The following is a 20675-nucleotide window of genomic DNA, read 5'->3' as shown; positions in this document are numbered from 1 at the left end:
GAAGGAGTGAACCAAAATAACCCGCATTGTGTAAGTCCTCCGAAATGGGATGTTATCAGGATCTCAGTGTTTGGGATGCAGGTGGTCAAAAGACAGACAGCGTCATCCCTATGGTCAGAATCGAAACCATTTTTAGGTACATATGCTAACCTATCCCCTAACCTGCCTTACCTGCAGAATGTACCTATCTCTCCCCTTCACCCGTCAACCTTACTCTAAGCCTCCCCCTTAGTGACTAACCCTAACTGCCACCCCTGCAGCCTAACCCTAACCTTCACCCCTATGCAGCCTAACCCTAACCCTTCCTCTAGTGCCTAAACTCCTTATGCAACACTGGCACCATTGGCCATGTTCACTCAGACATTCTTTGTCTGCCGCAGGTGCAATGGTGTGGCCTGTGGTGGCTCATAGTGTGTCTTTGTACCCACCTCAGCTCATTTATGTGGCAGATAGTGGGCATAACAATAGGATTCCCATCAGTCTCAGAATTAGCTTTAAAAAGGGAATATCAGTTACAACAAAAGTCACAGCCACTGCTACAAGTGCATCCACCTGTGAATGGTGGGTTTAGTGGTTATAAAGTTGATCATCCCTGAAGTAACCTATCATCATACTGTAATTCCCTACCTTTTTTGTCCATAGAGGAGATGCAGGCTACTTTGTGGAAACCGGCCGGGGGGACGGGACGGTGTGCTGTGTAGGGAGGTGGCAGGTCTAAATCATGTGAGTCATGTCTTTGAGCCCTGCCCCCGACATAGTAGTGAATTTATCCCATTCTGCCCACTTTACTGGATGCAGGAGAGTCACAGGAAGATAGGCACTTCAAAATCCTTCTTAATTTTTAATTTATAAATAAACGTAAAGTCTCTTGTAGGAATTATTAATGTAGAGCACACATTTTTCTTTCTACATTACAAGTTCTTGGGCATCATGACTAGTAAAAAGACCTGTGAGAGGGGGGGATTGGTTGGTAATTATTCCTTACGTAACCCATTATCATGCCTCTATAAATATACCATGGCTATAAGCTGCAGTGTATTAAAAGCAATCATCTTTATTTTGGAATCAGAATCTATTATCATTTATACATTGTGTAAATTCCCTTTTATTTGCTCAGTTCCCTTCGCACACATATAACAAAGATGCCTTCTGCTAAAGATATGAGTTGGTGATTTGATGACCCCAAAAGGGAGACTGATTTTATTATTTTCTTTTTAACATCTTATAAAAGCATGTTGGATTTTAAATGCAGAATTATTTTACAGGCCACAAGATTAATGTGATATAGAGTATATCCTAGACCAGGGCTGGGCAACACCGGCCCTCCAGATGTTGATGAACTACACATCCCAGCATGCCTTGCATCAGTTTCAGCATGACCACATAGCAAAACTAATGCAAAGCATCCTGGGATGTGTAGTTCATTAACATCTGGAGGGCCAGTGTTGCCCAGCCCTGTCCTAGACCATAGGCACAACTCTCCTTAGTTGTACTGTACTAAGTGATGAACAATAAACATGGGAGTGAATTGCAAATTGATCACTATTTTTTCTGACACAGAAAATATCGGGTTATAAACCCAAATTCTGGCTTCCTGTATGTCAAACTACAGAGGGATTGTGATTACTATCCATATGCTATTTCTGTTACTATTTAGACTTGTGCATTATGATCAGTAAGCATGCACAGTCAAATTTGCACATGAGATGCTTGAATGAACAATAGATTTGCCAAATCATCTATATATAAGTCTAGTGTCCGTGAGTCTCTGAAACACTGCCATCTGCTTGCAGAGAGTGAAACTACATCTCTTTCCACACATGCACAAACACAGAAGGTAGCAGACTAATGCTGGGTACACACCAGGACGACTAGGGCCCGATCCCCTCAATCTAGATCCAATTCCGACCAATTGGATGTAGATTGTGTGGTGATTGGGCCCTTTTCTGTCCTGGTCTGGACCGATACCGATCCGATGCGCGGTCCCGCGGGTCGGTCGGTCGTTATTCAGATCCTACCTGCTGCAGGTAGGATCTGAATAACGACCATACTGCCGGGTGCGGGTCGCCATTGGATCGGACCCGCTCATGGTGCACATCATGAGCGGGTCGTGCCCCCCCGCATCACAGTGAACGGGTCGGGCGAGACACCGACGACCCGCTCACGATGTGCATCGTGAGCGGGTCGTCGTGGTGTGTACCCTGCATTACTTTGAGCTGGCTTAATAGTAGATACATAGTTGATATTAAACTCATCACTTCAGGAGCATGCAACTCATGAGGCTCATCAAACAATAACGGTGTGTTTCCATCAGTTGATAGGGATGCCTAGCACTTTCAGTGCATAATTGTATTGTTTTTAGTAAAAAACAGTAGCAATAATAATAATCATAAACATAATTTTATTTTTACAGCTCAATATCAAACATAAACAGAAAAGCAACTGGGCTCGTCTTTGTAGTGAATAACAATTTCTCATGAGAGATAGCAAATGTCTAGATGAATGGGGGGGGGGGGGTGCCACATCTGCACCATACACTGCCATGATATAATTATTGCCTCCCATAATAGGGAACATCTCCCTTGAAAGCCTTCTTTACTATTGGCAATATCAGGGGTTCACAAATAGTCTAATTTCACGGTATCCTTGGTTATGTTCTACACAGCACACCATGGCCCAAAGTTCCCTCTTGAGATACTCAACAAAATAATTAAAATAAGAAATATAAGAACCACCATGCTTAAGGTGGATTATTTTATGGTGCGCCACCAGCATTAGTTTTACCTTCCATATCAACCAATAGAGGAGGAAAGGCATCCAGTGGACGATAAGGGGGGACAATATGTGGTACAGGTAGATGGGTGCCGGACGGGGTCTCGACAGTCGGGATCCTGACAGTCATTTACCCGACGTCGGGTTCCCGACTGTCAAAACACCAACAGCCGGGTACCCGACGGCCACCGGCTATTCTCCCTCGTGGGGATCTCCGAATATTCTCCCTCGTGGGGATCTCCGAATATTCTCCCTCGTGGGGATCTCCGAACCCCATAGAGGGAGAATAGAATAGGTGGCGAGCGTAGCGCGCCACCGTGCCCGCAAGGGGCTTTGTTTTGCTCACCATGCAATCTGAGTTCGGCCAGTCGGGATCCCGACGTCGGGCTAATCAATGTCGGGATCCCGACTGTCGGACCCCTATACCACACCCCAGGTAGATAGGAGTTGTAAAAAAGAAGGGGGAGAGATGGAATTGGGAACATTGCAATACATACATTGAAAGGCGGGTACAGAGGGGCACACATGGGTTGACAGATACAGAGCGATGGGTGCAAATACAGATTGTATAACAGAACTATGGTGACATACATGGAGGTGAAGTTCTGCCTAGAGCTAAAGACCCCCATTCTCTAGTAAGATTTGGGCCGATTTCACCAAATCCCAACAAATTGGCCCAAATCGGTTGTGTCTGACATCCTGTCCATCCGATATGCGGTCCCGTGCGCATCGGGTCGAACCCTACACATTTGAACCTGCTGCAGGTTCAATCGATCACATCGGACCCATCAGAGGCACATTGCGGGTGGTTTTTACCACCCACGATGTGTTGGGTACAATACGTAGGTGTGTGCCAGCGATGCTTCAGCACTGGAACACACCTATGTGCAGGGGCAGGTGTCACGGGGTGGGCAGTGAGGGGATCAGCAGCAAAGGGGAGCAGGTAGCGTCAGGAGCGGCGTGGCAGGAAGCGGCAGCTGAATTAAAAAAATATATATTTTCAAGCTGGGGTCCGGGCAGTGGTGGGGAGCTGGTAGCGGCAGGTGCCACCACCCAGCACCTGCCGCTACAAGCTCCCTGCCGCTGCCCGAACCCACCGCTTCCCACCCCGTAAACTATCTCTGCCCGGTTCTCCTGCTCCCTGCCAATGCTGCAGCTCTCTGGGAGTTTGCATGCAATAAATAGCTTGCAATTTTTTGCATGGATGCGGGTCGGGCCCACAACATCACGGAGGCAGGAGAACAGAACACAAAGCAAGGCTGTGGAAATTAGCTGAGAGCCTTCTGCTGGTCCCCCAGAGGTTAAAGTTTGTGGGTGACTGAGCTGACAGCACCCATCTGCCGGCACACCTGATCAGTATCATCCTCCCAGAGGCGCCAGCCTCCTGGCTTCAAGCCCTAAAGGGGCATCTGCATGTATAGAAGCACATATGTGGTTCACAGTGGGATCCAAATATGACTTCTGCCTTTCCAACAGAGCTCTGCGGCACAGCCTCATAGTCATTTTGTTCTATCCCAGGAGCCCTGCTAACACTTGCAATAGAGGGCATTATGGCTGGTACCACTTGTCTTGTGCTACAGCAATTGACGGTGCACCTGGAGCTGCTGCAGGACTGTGAGATGGGATGCACTGGTGAACGTTTATTCTGAATGGTCATGATGAATCTGACCCTACTAAAGTCCAACTTGCCTTCGGGCGATTGGCATGAACTTATGCCCCTGCCATGTACCATATGTATATAAAGAAGATTTGTGTCAACATCTTGATCTCAACCTTGTAATCCTGATTAATGAGCTGCTCAGATCTGATCCATCTCTAATTAACCTGACATTAGAGAACTAGATGTAACCTTCAGAGTTCTCTATATAAGAAAAAAACTACCATTTTATGTAAAAATTCCTTTGCAAAATAATTGTAAATACCCAAATGTAGATAATTGTTTTGTTGGGAAACATGTCCTGCCCCATATGTCATGACCACCTGACTGATGGAGTAAGCAAGGACAACTGATTAGAATTATATACGTATATTAAAGAAAATAATAGACGTGATACTGTGCAGGGAAATATGGGAGAACCCACTGTATTATTAAGTCACAGCAAATCCACCGAGAAATAGTGATATATTACGCATACGGGAAAGAAGCATTCAATTACCAACCTAGATCTCAGCAAAACAGCAAGTTATCTTGGTCACATAGCTGGGAAGTGTAATTGTATATTACAGCATTTTGGCACCAGTGTCCACAGAGGGGAGAATTTACTGTCTGTCTCTCTTATAGGGCCTTATTCTAGTTCACTCTTTCTGACAAAATCCTTCTTAGATGGACAAAACCATGTGCACCGCAGGGGGGCAGATGTAACAGGTGCAGAGAGAATTAGATTTGGGTGAGTTATTTTGTTTCTGTGCAGGGTAAATACTGGCTGCTTTATTTTTACACTGCAATATAGATCTCACTTTGAAGTAAAACCCCACCCAAATCTAATTCTCTCTGCACATTTTACATCTGCCCCCCTGCAGTGCACATGGTTTTGTCCATCTAAGAAGGATTTTGTCAGAAAGAGTGAACTAGAATAAGGCCCATAGTCATTGCGGGTAGGGCCTAATTAAGAGTGATTCACAATGCCGATATTAATGGAGTACAGGGACTGCACGTGTACCAATGTACTTTAGCAATTTCTCTCACTGGGCCAGATTCTCTAAGTTTCAAAAGTGATAAAATGGCAAGTGATAAACAGCCGGCCAATCAGCTCCTGTCTGACATTTTTCAAACACAGTCTGTGGCATGGCAGGTAGGAGCTGATTGGCTGGCTGCCTATCACTCTCCATTTTATCACTTTTGAAGCTTAGAGAATCTAGCCCACAGTGAGAAGTGATTATTGGGGGTAGGTAATGGGGAGTGGCTGCAAAAACGAATGCATGTCATGACCATTTTCATGGAATGCACAAAAAAATGTACCAGCACCTAACTTTTTGCAGCTATTTTGTTCACCCCTAGGGCTACTGAGTTTATTAATTAGGGCTCTGCAAGCACAACTGCATATTAGTACACATTTGCTTGGATCTGGCAAGCTTCTGGTGGGCTGTGCGTCTGTGTACATCTTATAATGTGACACATAGGGCCTGATTCTGGTTCCTTCGCAAAGGCAAAATGGACAAAATCATGTGCACTGCAGGGGGTTAGGTTTGGGGCAGATGTTACATGTTCAGAGAGAGTTATATTTGGGTGTTATTTTGTTTCTGTGCAGAGTAAATACTGGCTGCTTTATTTTTACACTGCAATATAGATATCAGTTTGAAGTACAAATCCCACCCAAATCTAACTCTCTCTTTGCACATGTTACAATTTCCCCACCTGCAGTGCACATGTTTTGTCCATTAGAGAGAGAATTTGCTTTTGCGAGTGAACCAGAATGAAGCCCCTAATGTGTATTTTACTGCCATCATTTATCACATCTCCAGGCAGAGTTCACAATACAGCGATACGATCACAGGACGCATCCTGCATATGTGTAGAAGGGGTCCTGAGTGTAAGAAGTTTCCCTATTATCAGAAACTGTGAGTTGGATCGCTTATGTGATCAAACCTGAATAAGGCCCAGTGTGTACCCAGCTTTAGGCTCTGTATAAATCTGCATTTAAACTTTTCTAATGCAAATGTATAAGACTTTAATAGAATATAAATATCATTGAATGAACCAAATAAGTGCATATGTGTAATCTATCCTTATTTATATACTTTTATACTTCAGCTAATATACAACAAACTTGCCTTGTAGTAGACTATGTTGTCATTCTGGCTGATTCGCAGCCTTGCCAGACCACCAAACCCCACCTTGCGAATGGTGGCATGGCTGCCACCCATTCCCAAGGGTAATTTGCTTGCAGGGCCTGCGAATGGATATTACACAGAAACATCCATTCGCAGCCTTGGGGGATTCTTCCACATCATTCGATAGTCGTCGACCATAGAATGATGGCAAAAGCACGCGCATATAAAAGTGACTGTGGAGGAAGTGGGCGGGCCGCTGACATCCGTTGATGACAGCTGCCCTCCCCCCGCACCCGCGTCATCGGTCCATTAGCATGAGAATTCCCAGCATTCTCATGGGAACGCCTGTAAAACACTGGGCGTTCCCATATGCAAATGGGCTGGCTCACCACTCCTGTCCACCCCCCGCCTGCACACTTCGGTGCAACTCCACGCCCACCATCGATGCCTTGGTAAAGATTCTGGTCCGTGTGAACGGAACAGAATAAGGGCCTATGTATATAAATATATAACATTTCTTCTTATTTAAGTTTCTGGTTAGGTTATGGGCCAAGGAACTTTAAATTTAACAGCCTTTAAGTGTTTTAATCTGCTTCTATGTATATTCCACATAGCATTCAATTCCTTAGTATGAAAAGTACTGATGGAAGGTGCGCACAGTAGAATGTTTGTTTATGGATATTTCACTCAATACACAACTGCCGCAGTAAATGTGCTTTCAACAATAATTGTCTGCTTGGCACACGCTATATTATATATCCTCCGCTGCCAATCTTTGTCAGAATGCTAATGAGATTACAGGTTTTAGCATCACATGAAACCATGCGAGTCTCTTCTAAATCCTGCCTCTCTATCTTTCCAGGCAGCTTAAGCCTTCAGTGAGAAGGACAGGACCCGTAAGAAGAAATTAAAACGGGCACAGACATCGTGACAGGACTGCTTTTGTTTGGGTGCCAGACAGCAGTGACTCAGCCATCAGCACCCGAGATGATGCTGTAGAGGAGCTGTACAAAATATTCTCTAACATCCTAAACTTGGTGTGAACATTCCATCAGCAAAAGATCCCCAGCAGAGACAACATGGCTACCTCTCGGCTAGTTACTAGAAACACAAGAGACATTGCAAATGTAATGCAAAGGTTGCAAGGTAAGCCGTTCTACCCACGCTGAATTCTGACGTTTCCTCTTTTGAACATTGAGAAACGTTGTATGAAGACGTTGTCAACACTGCCGGAATACTAATGAATTTTTGTGTTATATACGTTAGGTTTATTACTCTGCAAGATTATTCTTTCTTGCATAATGAATTTTATTTCACAGGCATCTCACAAGATAAAACAGTAAATAGGTGACATGCATACATACGCATGCAGCCAAAGCTGAGTGAAATAATTCGATGGTCGCAGAACGTCGAATGATTTCTCTCCCCTTCTGACTTATTTCCGTCAGAGCCACTTTACGTTAGTGCCCGCCCTGAGCACGCATTGGCCCTCCTGCATTCCTAGGAGAAGGCCCATAAATGGCTCGGTGTTCCCTTGCTCCGTCCCGGTATCCATCCCTGCCCCCTTTGGAGCGAACAGCTCGGCGAGTGTGAAACTCACCGAAGCCATTCGCTCCCTGGGTCTCCACATGCGCAAATATGCTCATTCGCAGAACCCCACCATCACAATGGGGCTTAAATCCAATAGCATACCGTATAAGCTCAATGATTTATTCACACAACATAAACATAAATAGGCCTAGATTTAAAATGTTGCATCCTTAAGATGAAGGGCGGTATTCAATGAGGCAGATTCACCAAGTTTTATGGCGAATCTGTGATTTTTTCGTGTGTGTGGCTGCGATTTTTGGAGCTCCAAAAGCGAATCACCCTATTCAATGAGCTATATTCGCCGATGGCGACCGGCGAATGAAGGACAATTCGCCATATGTTATTCGCTGCAAATCGCCGGGCTTTGTCAATAGGATTTTTCATTGGGATTCGCCGGGATTTGCCATGATTCGCCAATAGTGTATTCAATGAGAAGTTGGCGAATCTATTTCTTGATTCTTATCGCCGTTCTTCACCGAGTTTCCCTCGTCATCTTTTTATGGTGAACTTTTATATGAACTTCTGAAATAATTGGTTTTAAGTGTTCAATTTAACTCTGCAAGTGTAATCTAATATTATTTGCTGCCCTTGTGTGATTTTATGGTTGTAGAAGTGCTATATAAATATATATTTAATTTTTTCTGGTATTTTTTTTCTCCCACAATGCATTGTTATTACCCATGATTCACCTCAATTACCCATGAATCTCCTCCCCACCTCACTCCTTCGTTTGGCCTTTGAGGAGATTACACAGCTTTTGCAGTCTGCTGTATTGGAATCGTTTTTTCAGGGTAATTTGCATTTTTTTTGCATTTCACTGCAATTTCTTAAACACTGACTACAGTAATGGAGCTGTTTAGGGATACGCCGGATTGGCTGAGATTCGCCGTTAGGGGCGGCGAATCTCAGCCACGTTGAATAGGGTGATTTGGCGAGTCCCAGCGAATCCCCATGCATGGCGAATCGCCGCAACAAAGCCGGCGAATTGATGGCGAATCTAAAAACAGTATCTCCGTGACTGGCGATAAAAGTCATTGAATACCGCCCGAAGTCTTATCTTCCTCCATTACATCAGAGTTATATTAAACATGGATCGCAGTGTAAATAGAAATAGTCTTGGATTTATATCCCGGTAGGGGTGCATTGTGCAAAACCTGCTCTGCTAACTATAGCAGAAGTGTTTGTGTGGGAGCACATTGTCAGTAAGTATTTAATATAACCTCTTTGGCAGAAAGCTATGCTTCCAAAGAGACTTTCAATTGTGCATTAGGAATTTTATATCGCTGAAAGTGTTCTATCTCACAAATATGATTAGATTTTCTTGCATTAACTGCAAGCTTGCCATCTCTCTACAGTTTTCAATAATATGAGATTCTGGGAACTGTCATAAACCTTAATCTTTTGTGATATTTTTGCACTTTTTATTGAATTTGGGGTATGGTACATTTTGCTGCTAAGACCCCCTGCCCACAGTTTGTGGCATTGTGGTTCATGGGTGGCATGTGAGTTCTGTTCTATTTGGAGAGCCAGGAGAACACCCTCAATTTGTGACTCTCACGGAAATTCCAGGAATAGTGTTCGGTGAGTATTTTTGCTTCCAGCTGGATCATTTTGCTTGTGCTACTCAGTGCAACACAGTTGGGAATTTAAGTGTCCTTTACCCAGCAGATTAACACCTCTATTTGCCCAAAAGTGCTCACTGAACTCTGGGGTAGCAAACCTTTGAGTGATATCATGCCACTGCAAATTGCGAAGGGTGTCTGCAAGTTCAGCTGGGTAAGATACTCACTGGCAATGGAATTCCCACCACAAGGTCAAACCTTATCTAGATCTATGATTTTCAACCTTTTCCAACTCGCAGTACACCGACCAGTCTTTAAAATTCCTAGTTATTCCTAGTGATGCAGCTCATGCAGTACTTTGGACTGTGCACATCAATGGCAGGTGACAGTGATTGAGTCATCAGGATACACCTACAAATCCGTGCTTTTTATGAGCTGCATCACTAGGAATTACGGTACTTGTGTATTATCTGGTCACCCGATTTTTTCATCGCTTGCCACTACTTAAGGCATGCGATGCGATTTTTCATTGTAAAGACATATCAAATATATATCAAAGCAGGGCCATTCAGGGCACTCACCATTAAGTGAAGAAAATACATTTATACATCACCAAACATAAGAGGACCAAAGTCCCAGTCAATGTTTTGGCCGTTCACAGCCTTTGTCAAGACGCAATAAGTAACATCCACACAGCTTCCAGGATCAGCATTCTGATTCTGGGAGCTGTGTGTATGTTACTTATTGCATAACACTTATTGGTGAAAGACACAGCCGTGCTATACCAGACACAGGCATAACGCAGCCGTATTAATACACAGCAGGACTATAACCACTTTGCATTATTAAAAATAAATCTGCAAAATAATACCAGAATCAGGAGCATATCTTTGAGCACATTATAATTATGGATATACAGTGACTTTTACTGTTAAATTTGAAACAGAGTTTTTGAAGGGCAGACAATCCACCTGATATTTTATTAATATTATTATTATTGTTAATTATTACTGTTAATTTATATGGCGCAACAAAGGTTCCACAGCACCTAACAATACCCAAATGAGCACCTGACAAATACCCAAATGAGCAAAAACAGACAATGAATTACAGTACAAGACAATTTAGGACAAGTACATGGTAAATATGGATAGTTGCCCCCTTTATAGCCCTGGTGTCTGTCATTTTGACCAGCTTTAACCCCTTCAGTGGCAATCCCGAGAATTTTCCGGGCTGTGCCTCAGTGCCCAGTCTGGCAAGCCCAGAAAATTCTCGGGATTGCCACTGTTTGGAGCCAGGCAGCGCTGCTGAGTTCACTCACTGATCTCAGGCAGCTTTGCGCTGCCCGGCTCCCTCCCCTCTGCGGCGCTGCCTCCTCCCTCCTCCTCCCCCCTCCCCTCCGGGTTTCTTATTGAAGTCCCCGGCGCCGGCTTATGACAAGCCGGCTGCTGGGGACAGGGACGTGGCGTGGGGGGTGCATGTCCGGGCAGCCGCTGATTGACAGTGCAGCGGCGCTGCCCGGACCTGGGGACACAGTGGTGTTTTTTTTTTAAGGGAGCGCTCCCCATAAAAACTTGCCCAGTGGGGAGCGCTCCCCAAAAAAACCCACCACTGAAGGGGTTAACTAGTTAATAGTTTAGTTAGTTTGTACAGTCAAAATATTGACAGCTTTCACCAGTGTAGTTGTGAGTGAAATAAAAGGCATCTGCACTGCAGTTCATCCCTTCATTCATAATTCAACACCACAGTCTTATAGTTAGACATGCACATTCCACTATAAATCTTGGCAATGCTAAAATACAGCAATAACTACTGCAATACAGAAACTCCTGCTACCCAGCCAAACTCTATAATACAGAGTGTCAAACTATTGCCATGCTCACCTGTCTTATAGCAATTTAATTTATTATTAATGTATTTCAAACTTAGCTTCAGTAAAGTCATTGATTCCATATAAACTTGTTCAAAAGCCAAAGTGCTGTGTTACGGTCACTGTTTATCACTTGGGGCAAATATAACACCTTGAGCCACCAAAGGACATATTTAGTAGCCCTGAAACCTACACTGATTTCGGGGTAATCTATCAGTGCATTCCCAGTGCATTATTAATAGGCCCCCAAATGTGCTGCGTATCAATTTTGGCAATATACATGAAAAGAAGCATAACCAAACATCAAATAATTATAGTTTTTTTTTTAAAAGTCTTGGACAGTTTGATACATAAAAAAACTGGGGAGCAAATTGAGCCTTTATAAAAAATATGTAGTTTCAGTTTATCTTTTTTTTTTTTTTCATTTTACACATGAAAGTATTGTATCAGTCACTATAAAATACAGACCAATATGCAGTACAGTATAGTGCTCAATCTGGAGAACTCTAGTTGGAGAGCGACTTATCAACGCATTAGGGCCAGATGCATGAAGCTTCAAAAAGTGATAAAGTAGAGTGATAAACAACCAGCCAATCAGCTTCTACCTGGTATTTTTCAAACCCAGCCAGTAACATGACAGGTAGTAGCTGATTGGCTGGCTCTTTATCACTCTCCATTTTATCACTAATTGAAGCTTGATACATCTGGGCCATAGGGAGAAATAAAATGGAGATAGATAAATACCAACGAATCAGCTCCGGTCATTTCTGAAACACAGCATGTAAAGTGACAACTAAAAACTAAATGGTTTGAATGGGCCTTATTCAGACCTGATTGCACACCAAATTTGTTCTCAAAATGGGAAGAACCATGTGCACTGAAGTTGGGGTAGATTGTAACATGTGCAGAGAGATATCTCTCAGCTTAATCTCTCTACAAGCTTTTATCACCCTCCCCCAAAAAAGCCCCTTCACCATTCTAGAAACGCAAAGTGCAGGTTGTGCATTATTCTTCAGGCAAGTGGGCCGCCCAGTGTTTTAAATAGTTTTTTCAAATTCTGCTGCCGCCGATGACCAGTGCCGGACACCAGCCCTCCTGCACAGCACTGCACTGCCGCCCACCATCAGCACTCCTGTCGCCTGCTCCCCGAATCCGCCGCCAATGCTCCTGCCGGCTGATGATCGCATTACAAGCTCATGTGGTTAAAAACCACATGCGATCGCTCATGCAATTTGATAAATATTATGTGCAGCAAATAATATCAAACAGCGCGGCATTTGACCGGCAGGCCTTTGCATTCAATCCTTCGATTTATCGCAAGATGTGGTTGTAATCAAAGGATTGTATGCAATATCGCCCTAATGTATGGGAACCATACATTTTTTATGGTCACCTCTACATCCCATGCAGTAAAAGATCATGATACACCACATCCAAACACAATAGAGCTCATATACAAAGTGTACAAATGTGCATAACAAAGGACAGCTTTGCAATAGTATGAAACAATGGTCTGTCAAGAAACCTTAACTGCTGAATAAGGTCACATGTGGAAAAGTGAAATAAACATTTACCTTAGTACAGTATATGCTCTGCAAATGTCAAAATCAGCTACTTAAGTAACGCTGCCTTCAATTATATAAAGGTTTATGTTATGAGGTTTATTCAACACGGGTGGCGAGCGACAGCGAGAGGGGTTTGTACGGCGAGGATAGCTTTTTTTGGTGAGAAAAAGCCCTCCTCGCCATACAACCCTCCTCGCCGTATTCAATGTTTTGCAAAAATCTAAACGGCAAGGTTTGCCGCAAATGCAGTGAGCTTGCTGCATTTTGTGGCAAGCCCGGCCGTTTTAATAGGCACACTTGCCGTTTTCACCCCGCTAAAAAGAACCAGCGAGATGGAAACGGCGAGTGAAGGGGGGGCAGTTGAATACTCTGATGGCGAGCTATCATGGTTGCTCGCTGTCAGAGCTCGCCCTCACAGCATTGAATACACCCCTATATTTTACAGCTTGATTTAGTCTTTATGGATTAAATAAATTATAAGATTGAGGGCACATGTTACTTAAATGGCTCTGGTGCACATAGAAATGCAGTTTGCTGGAGGCTTTACTTTTTTGACAGGTGAAATCTGCAGAGAAAAGTAGGAGGCATCCAGGGGGGTCAGATGCAAGGAAGAGAGAAACAAATGCTGGTGGGAAAGACCAGGAAAAAGGAAGTGATTCTTTGTACACTATAGGCAGGTGTAAATGTAAGGGTCAGGTCACCTCTAGGCACAATATTATCGATCACCCCCCATTACATTACTGCCCCCTTTATGTTAGGGTCTCCTGACTGCCAAATCAAAAAAAACTTTTCAGCACTTAAATATTAGTGTGAATCTGTTAAGATTATCTTTTCAATCTGGCTGGTTGGTATGAAAATCTGAAAATGTTTTGAGCAAATGACAATTGACTGTTTGCTCCCAAACATGGAAAAAAAGATGTAATTCAGACAAATTGGTTAAATCCATTTATACAGAAGCATTTTTCAGCTTTAGAAAACTGAAGGCTGAATAAGCACAGAGGTAGCATAAACCTCTGAAGGGTTCTGAGATTCTTTCACTTTAGTAAGCAGGGGCTATATAAATAATGTATAGGGTAAGCCAATAGGGGTATTGTGGGAGGAGTAGGCAGGCTAGGAGTGATCATGTGGTAGGGTGATCTGCCTCTTTCTGAAAAATCCCCTCCCTCCCATCCCTATTTATTTTCCTTCCGGCGGCGGTAAAGAACGGTCATTTTGAGTAGATGTGTTAGTATGTAGATAGTTGGTGCGCTCTCCCGACATCGTCTGTCATTAGTCCATGCTCCTGCACGGGAGATGGCCACACCATCTGCACGGGTGGGTTGTGCAAGGAGAGAGATCACCAGCGGTGTGTGAATGGTATGGTTATGTTACCCCCACTTTTCTTCCTTGACCGTTTTTTGGTGCCGCCACCATTTTATAGTTAATAGCAAGTTGTCAAAAATAAATTTTACATTCAAGTTTGAAACGCCAGCACTTGTGCCTTTGTCTTTATTTTAGTGTTAATAAAGTTTATAAAGTGTAAGCATAAGGATTCCCGATGGTGAGTTTATGTGAGTAAATAGTTGATTTTAATTTGTTTTTCAGAAATTTCCAGATTTTCAGTCCAACCAGCTGGATTGGAAATATAATTGTATAGTCTATATGGGCCTTTGGGAAGTATAGATCAGGGTACCCTCTGTATGTTATAACACCATAACTCATTCTCTTATCTTCATGGTCTATTTGCTGTCTCAAGTATGTGTACAGACTACTTCTCATGGCCTCTTTGAAATGCATATAGAAAGACTATTTGCCATTCTGTTACAAAAACATGGGCTGTGTACAGACACGTGATAAATACTACTACAGACTTTTTTAAACCGCTTCTAACAATATCACAAAAGAACATAGTTAAAGTAGTGAACTGAAAAAATGGAAGTCACGTAAACTTTAAAGATCATTTACAGGTAAAATTTGAAAAATTAGAATATCGTTCAAAAGTTTATTTAGTTCAGTAATCCAAATTAAAAGGTGAAACTAATATACTATATATACTTATTACATGCAAAGTGAAATATTTCAAGCCTTTGTTCTCTCTTGGCAATGCCCCAAAGATTCTCTTTGGGGTTCGGGTCAGACGAGTTTGCTGGCCAATCCAGCACAGTAATCCCGCGGTCATTGAACTAGGTTTGGTACAGTGTGAGCAGGTGCCAAGTACTGCTGGAAAATGATGTCAGCATGCTGAAGGAAGCATAAAGTGCTCTAAAATGTCCTGGTAGCATACCTCCCAACATGACCCTCTCCAGGAGGGACACAATGCTCTGCTCCTGGACTTTCCTCTTAATGTATGATTAATACCATCACCTGTGTTGAACAGGTAAATTTGTAAGAAAGACCCGGAGATGGAAATGATCAATTAAGAGGGAAGTGCAGGAGCAAAGCAATGTGTCCCTCCTGGAGAGGGTCATGTTGGGAGGTATGTGGTAGACAGCTACATTGACTCTAGACTTACTAAAGCACAGTGGGCCAACACCAGCAGATGACTCTCCAAATTAACACTGGACTTCAAGCATCTTGGATTGTGTGCCTCTCCATTCTTCCTCCAGACTCCGGGACCTTAGTTTCCAAATGAGATGCACCATTTAAAGGCTCAGGAACCCTTTGCAGGTATTTTGGAATAATTCGCAGATCAGAATGTGACACTTTGAGCCTGCTATATTGGACCTTTTCACAATATTCTAAAGGCCCCCATACATTAGTCCGACTTGTTGGACCTGATTTCCCCAACAGCTCCCCGGGAGGGGGACACACGATTAGGCACTTGATGTGCCAAGTTTTGCATATGATAAATCATGTGATTTATCATATACAACTCCCGGGAAGCTGCAAGGTGGAGGTAGCAGGGGGGTGGCGGACATCGAGGTGGTGGGCAAGGGATGCTGTGAGGCAGCTGGTGGAGGACGCTGCAAGTAGGGCAGAGGCAGCGGGCAGGGGACGCTGCGGGGGACACAGAGGTGGCAGGGCAGGTGAGCCGGAGCAGGAGCTTTCAGTGCTGCAAGAAAATAAAGCCCATACAATGAATGGGCAGCCAGTGATTGGCTGAGCGCTCTCTCAGCCAGTCAGCAATTGGCTGAGAGAGTGCTCAGCCAATCACAGGCTGCCCATTCGTTGCATGGGCTTTTTTTTTCTTGCAGCATGCCACTGACAGCTCCCTGTTCCGGCTCCCCCTGCCCAACTCTCCGTTACCCTCGTCGGCATCCGCTGCCTCTGTGTCCCCGCCTCTGCCCTCCTTGCAGTGTCTCCCACCAGCTGCCTCGCAGCGACCCCTGCCCGCCTTACAGAGTCCCCTGCCCGGCTGCACATAAGATTTAGCAAATCTTATGTGCAGCCGGTCCGACCTCCCGACTCTGATTCCGATGCGCATGGGACAGCGCATCGGGTCGGACCGGGTGTCTAGACCTGCAATTTGGCCCGATTTCACTGCCTGATCCATCTGAATCAGGTGAAATCGGGACCAAATCGCATAGTGTTTGGGGGCCTTAACTTTCTTTCTGAGATTTTGTATTCAAGGTTTTCATAAACTGTCAGCCATAATCATGAAAAATTAAAACAAATATAGGCTTGAAATATCTCGCTTTGCATGTAATTAGTCTATATAATATGTTTAATTTGAATTACTGAAATAAGTTTACCTTTGCACGATATTCAGAGTTTTAGTTTCACCTGTGTTAGTGATCTAAATGAAATCAGGAAACATTATATGAATGTGCAACATGCAAACATTCCATTGTGTATGTAAAGTACAATCAGTGCATTCCTTGGGCTGACACATAGCTGGCTTTATTTGTGTAGCTAGGAAAGCTATGGGCAGGACTGTCAGTTACTTAGCATTGTGACAAAAAGTTGTTGATATTACAGTGTACAAGCTGTTCACTAGGAGCTGACTAACAGCTTCACATAACTACTCATGGAAAATATAACTGATGATGCAGCAATGGGAAATTGGCCCCAATGCCTCATACCACTCTATAGATTGTAAGCTTGCGAGCAGGGGATTCCTACCTTTATGTGTGTTATTACCCAGTTTTTCTTTTTTTCACTGTTTATGTTGTTTTATGTTATCACTGTTTCCAATTGTAAAGCTCACTGTGCTATATAAGAAACTGTGAATATATGAATAAATTATATTATATACATACACACCTATCTATACTATTAATACAATTGTTAGTGTGTATGTATGTTCACTATAAACTTGAGAACTACTGAGCTGATTTGGATCTGGGTTTCATATAAATGTTCACATCAGCAGAGCCGGCCCTAGCCTAAATGACGCCCTAGGCAAGATTTTGGCTGATGCCCTCTAGCACCGCCACTAGTTCCGCCGCTGACCCTGCTCCCCTTTCCCAGCACCATCAACCCTCATCATAGCAGTCATCATTTTGGTGCCCCTACCCGCAATATTTTAAATAGAAGCAGTGCACACATTCGGTGCGAAGCCCAAACAGGGGTGTGTTCTTGCTGGGAAGGGGCATGGCCACACAATAGTACCCCCAATTCAAATTATGCCACACAGTAGTGCCACTTTATTCACATTATATCATGCGATGGTGTCCCTTATTCACATTACATCATACAGTAGTACCACTTTACCTTATGTACATTACTCCTCACATTATTCACATTATACCCTTAGAAAAAAATCCTGAGAAAATATTGTATTTTAAGCACCTCCATGGCCACACTGCAACCCAGCACAAAGCAGTGTGTGCTGGGCAGAGGAGAAGAGCTGCAGCTGTCACTTCAGGGGAGGGGGCCCGGGGCCCCCACTGTTCCCTTCCATCAGACTTTGGCCTGGGTAATTTGTACCCCCTACCCCCTTTCTCTCGGCACCCCTGATAATACCACACAGTAATTCCCCTTACACATGACACACATTATTAATGTCCTTATAACCATAATGCCCCTTACACATTATGACAACCTTTATTAATGCCCTTCATACACATAATGACACACATAATGCCCCTTACACATATGTTGCACATTATTAATGCCCTTATACACATGACACACATAATGCCCATTAAATATATGTTGCACATTATTAATGCCCTTATACACATGACACACATAATGCCCCTTACACATATGCCGAACACTATTGCACAACCAACCCACAGACAGCACTTGCACAGCCGATAACACTGTGACCTCTGCCTCTGCTTGGATAAAGATGTTTCCTCATACATCTTGACTCAATAGGCCATGCAGCTCCTGGCCAGTTCTGTTAACGTTGGGTGCATTTTTTGCTGAATATTCGTCTTATTTGCATTGTTATGACCAGCACACACTCCTTGTGGAAGGTGATTTTTTGTGTCAGAAAGTGAATCACCCTATTCAATGTGCACTTTTCACCGTCTGCGAACAGTGAATGACGGCCAATTCGCCGTCTGATACTCTCCGCAATTCGCTGTGTTTTTTCATGGGATTTTCAATGTGATTCGCCGTGAGTATATTCAATGAGAAGATGGCGAATTTGCCTCTCTAAGTGATTTTCGCCATGTGTCACCGTGTAGCAATCGCCATCTTTTCATGGTGAAGTGGAATGTGAACTTTTAAAATAATGTTTTTTGTTTTTTAAATTTGGTGTAAAAAAATTAAGGAATTTTATTCTGTGAAGGGGCATGCTATTTTTATTCATGTGCTTACAGCACATGAATATATATTTAATTTATAAAAATATATATATTTTTTACACATAACAGCCAGCAGGGACCCGAGAGCCGCTCATTAGATATTCATATATTCACTGCTCGTGATCATTACGTATGCACGATCGGGAGCAGTGTTAGCGGCTCCTACCAGGTCCCCTGCTAGCTCTCCCGGGGGGCAGCTAGTACTGCCTGGGTCCAGGGGAGCTCTCCTACTCGCCCACATACAATCTGGGGCAGGCAGGGAGAATTCCATCTCCCTGCCTGCCACCGTCCCCCGGCTCCCTGCAAAGTCAACATTCGCCGTCAGGGGCAGCGAGCCCCAGCGGCATTGAATAGTGTGTCAGTGAGGGCTGGCAGCGAAGGCTCCAGCCCTCCGGAACACGGCGACTGTGCAGCGAATCCTAAACAGGATTTGCTGCACATCGCGATTATACTCATTGAATACTGCCCTCAGAATTTTATAGCAGATAAGAACCATTTGGCCCATCTAGTCTGCTCCTTTTTTATCCTTCAGGTAATCTTAACCCTTTTTAATCCTTATTTCTTTGTAAGGATATTCATATTGTATGCCTATCCCAAGCATGTTTAAATTGTTCTACTGCCTTAGCCTCTACCACCTCTATTCCACTTATCCACTACCCTTTCTGTGAAGTAATTTTTTCTAACATTTCCCCTGAACCTACCTCCCTCCAGTTTCAGTGCATGTCCACGTGTTCTATTACTTATTTTCCTTTGAAGAAAATTTCCCTCCTGTACTATGTTTAAACCCTTGATATATTTGAAGATTTCTATCATGTTCCCCCTTTCCCTTCTCTGCACCAAACTATGCATGTTAAGATCTTTTAGTCTTTCCAGGTAAGTTTTGTGATGTAGGCCATGCACCATTTTAGTTGCCCTTCTTTGTACACTCTCTAATGTATTTATATCCTTCTGAAGATATGGTCTCCGGAACTGGACACAGTTTTCAAGATGAGACCGTACCAATGACCTATAAAGTGGCATTATTACGTCTTTTTTTCTGCTACTGATTCCTCTCCCTATGCAACCAAGCATCTGACTAGCCTTCCTCATTGCTTTGCTACATTGCTTTTCTGCCTTTAAGTCACTTGAAATAGTGATCTCTTTCGTCCTAAGTAGTTTCCATTATAGTACCCTTGATACCATATTGAGCCTTTGGGTTTTTGAGTCCCAAGTGCATAATTTGGCATTTTTTAGCATTAAACTGTAGTTGCCATGCTCTTGACCAATTCTCAGGTTTACCTAGATCATCGGTTATTTGATTTACCCCTCCTGGTCTACTCTGTTGCATATCTTTGTGTCATCTGTAAAAGGGCATACTTTCCCTTCAATACCATTTGCAATGTCACTAACAAAGATATTAAAGAGCACTGGTCCAAGTACAGATCCCTGGGGTATTCCACTGGTAACATGTCCCTCCATAGAATGCACTCCATTTACTACAACTGTCTGTTTCCTATCCTGCAACCAGGTTCTTATCCATTTAATTGTTTTATAATCCAATCCCACACTTTCAAGTTTATTTAGCAGCCTGAGATGTGGGACAGTGTCAAATGCCTTACTAAAGTCTAGATATGCCACATCTACGGCCCCCCCTTCATCTAGTATTTGTGTCACGGAGTAAAAAAAGTCAATAAGATTTGTTTGGCATGATCTCCCTGCAGTAAAACCATGCTGTTTTGGATCCTGTAAGTTGTTTAATATAAGATATTTCACTATTCTTTCTTTTAATAGTGTTTCCATTAATTTCCCCACTACTGATGTAAGGCTCACTGGTCTGTAGTTACTTGCTTCTTCTTTGCTTCCGTTTGTTCTTAGTCAAAAACACCCA

At 43.4% G+C, this 20675-nt stretch overlaps 1 protein-coding gene across 1 annotated transcript in view; it reads left to right on the top strand.

Annotated features, from left to right (window-relative positions):
• SYNE1 (spectrin repeat containing nuclear envelope protein 1) overlaps nt 1-20675 on the top strand; it is a 503588-nt gene that overhangs the window by 42734 nt on the left and 440179 nt on the right. Inside the window, 1 exon segment of the mRNA XM_083176202.1 lies at nt 7406-7689. Within this exon segment, the coding sequence (XP_083032328.1) occupies nt 7623-7689 (67 nt within the window). The 5' untranslated portion in view covers nt 7406-7622.

Source organism: Crinia signifera, chromosome 3 (genome assembly GCF_055691185.1).
Source record: "Crinia signifera chromosome 3, ASM5569118v1, whole genome shotgun sequence".
In the NCBI taxonomy this organism is placed as follows: Eukaryota; Metazoa; Chordata; class Amphibia; order Anura; family Myobatrachidae; genus Crinia; species Crinia signifera.
The sequence above is the reverse complement of the archived record's forward strand: the minus strand, read 5'-3'. Positions and strand labels throughout refer to the sequence as shown.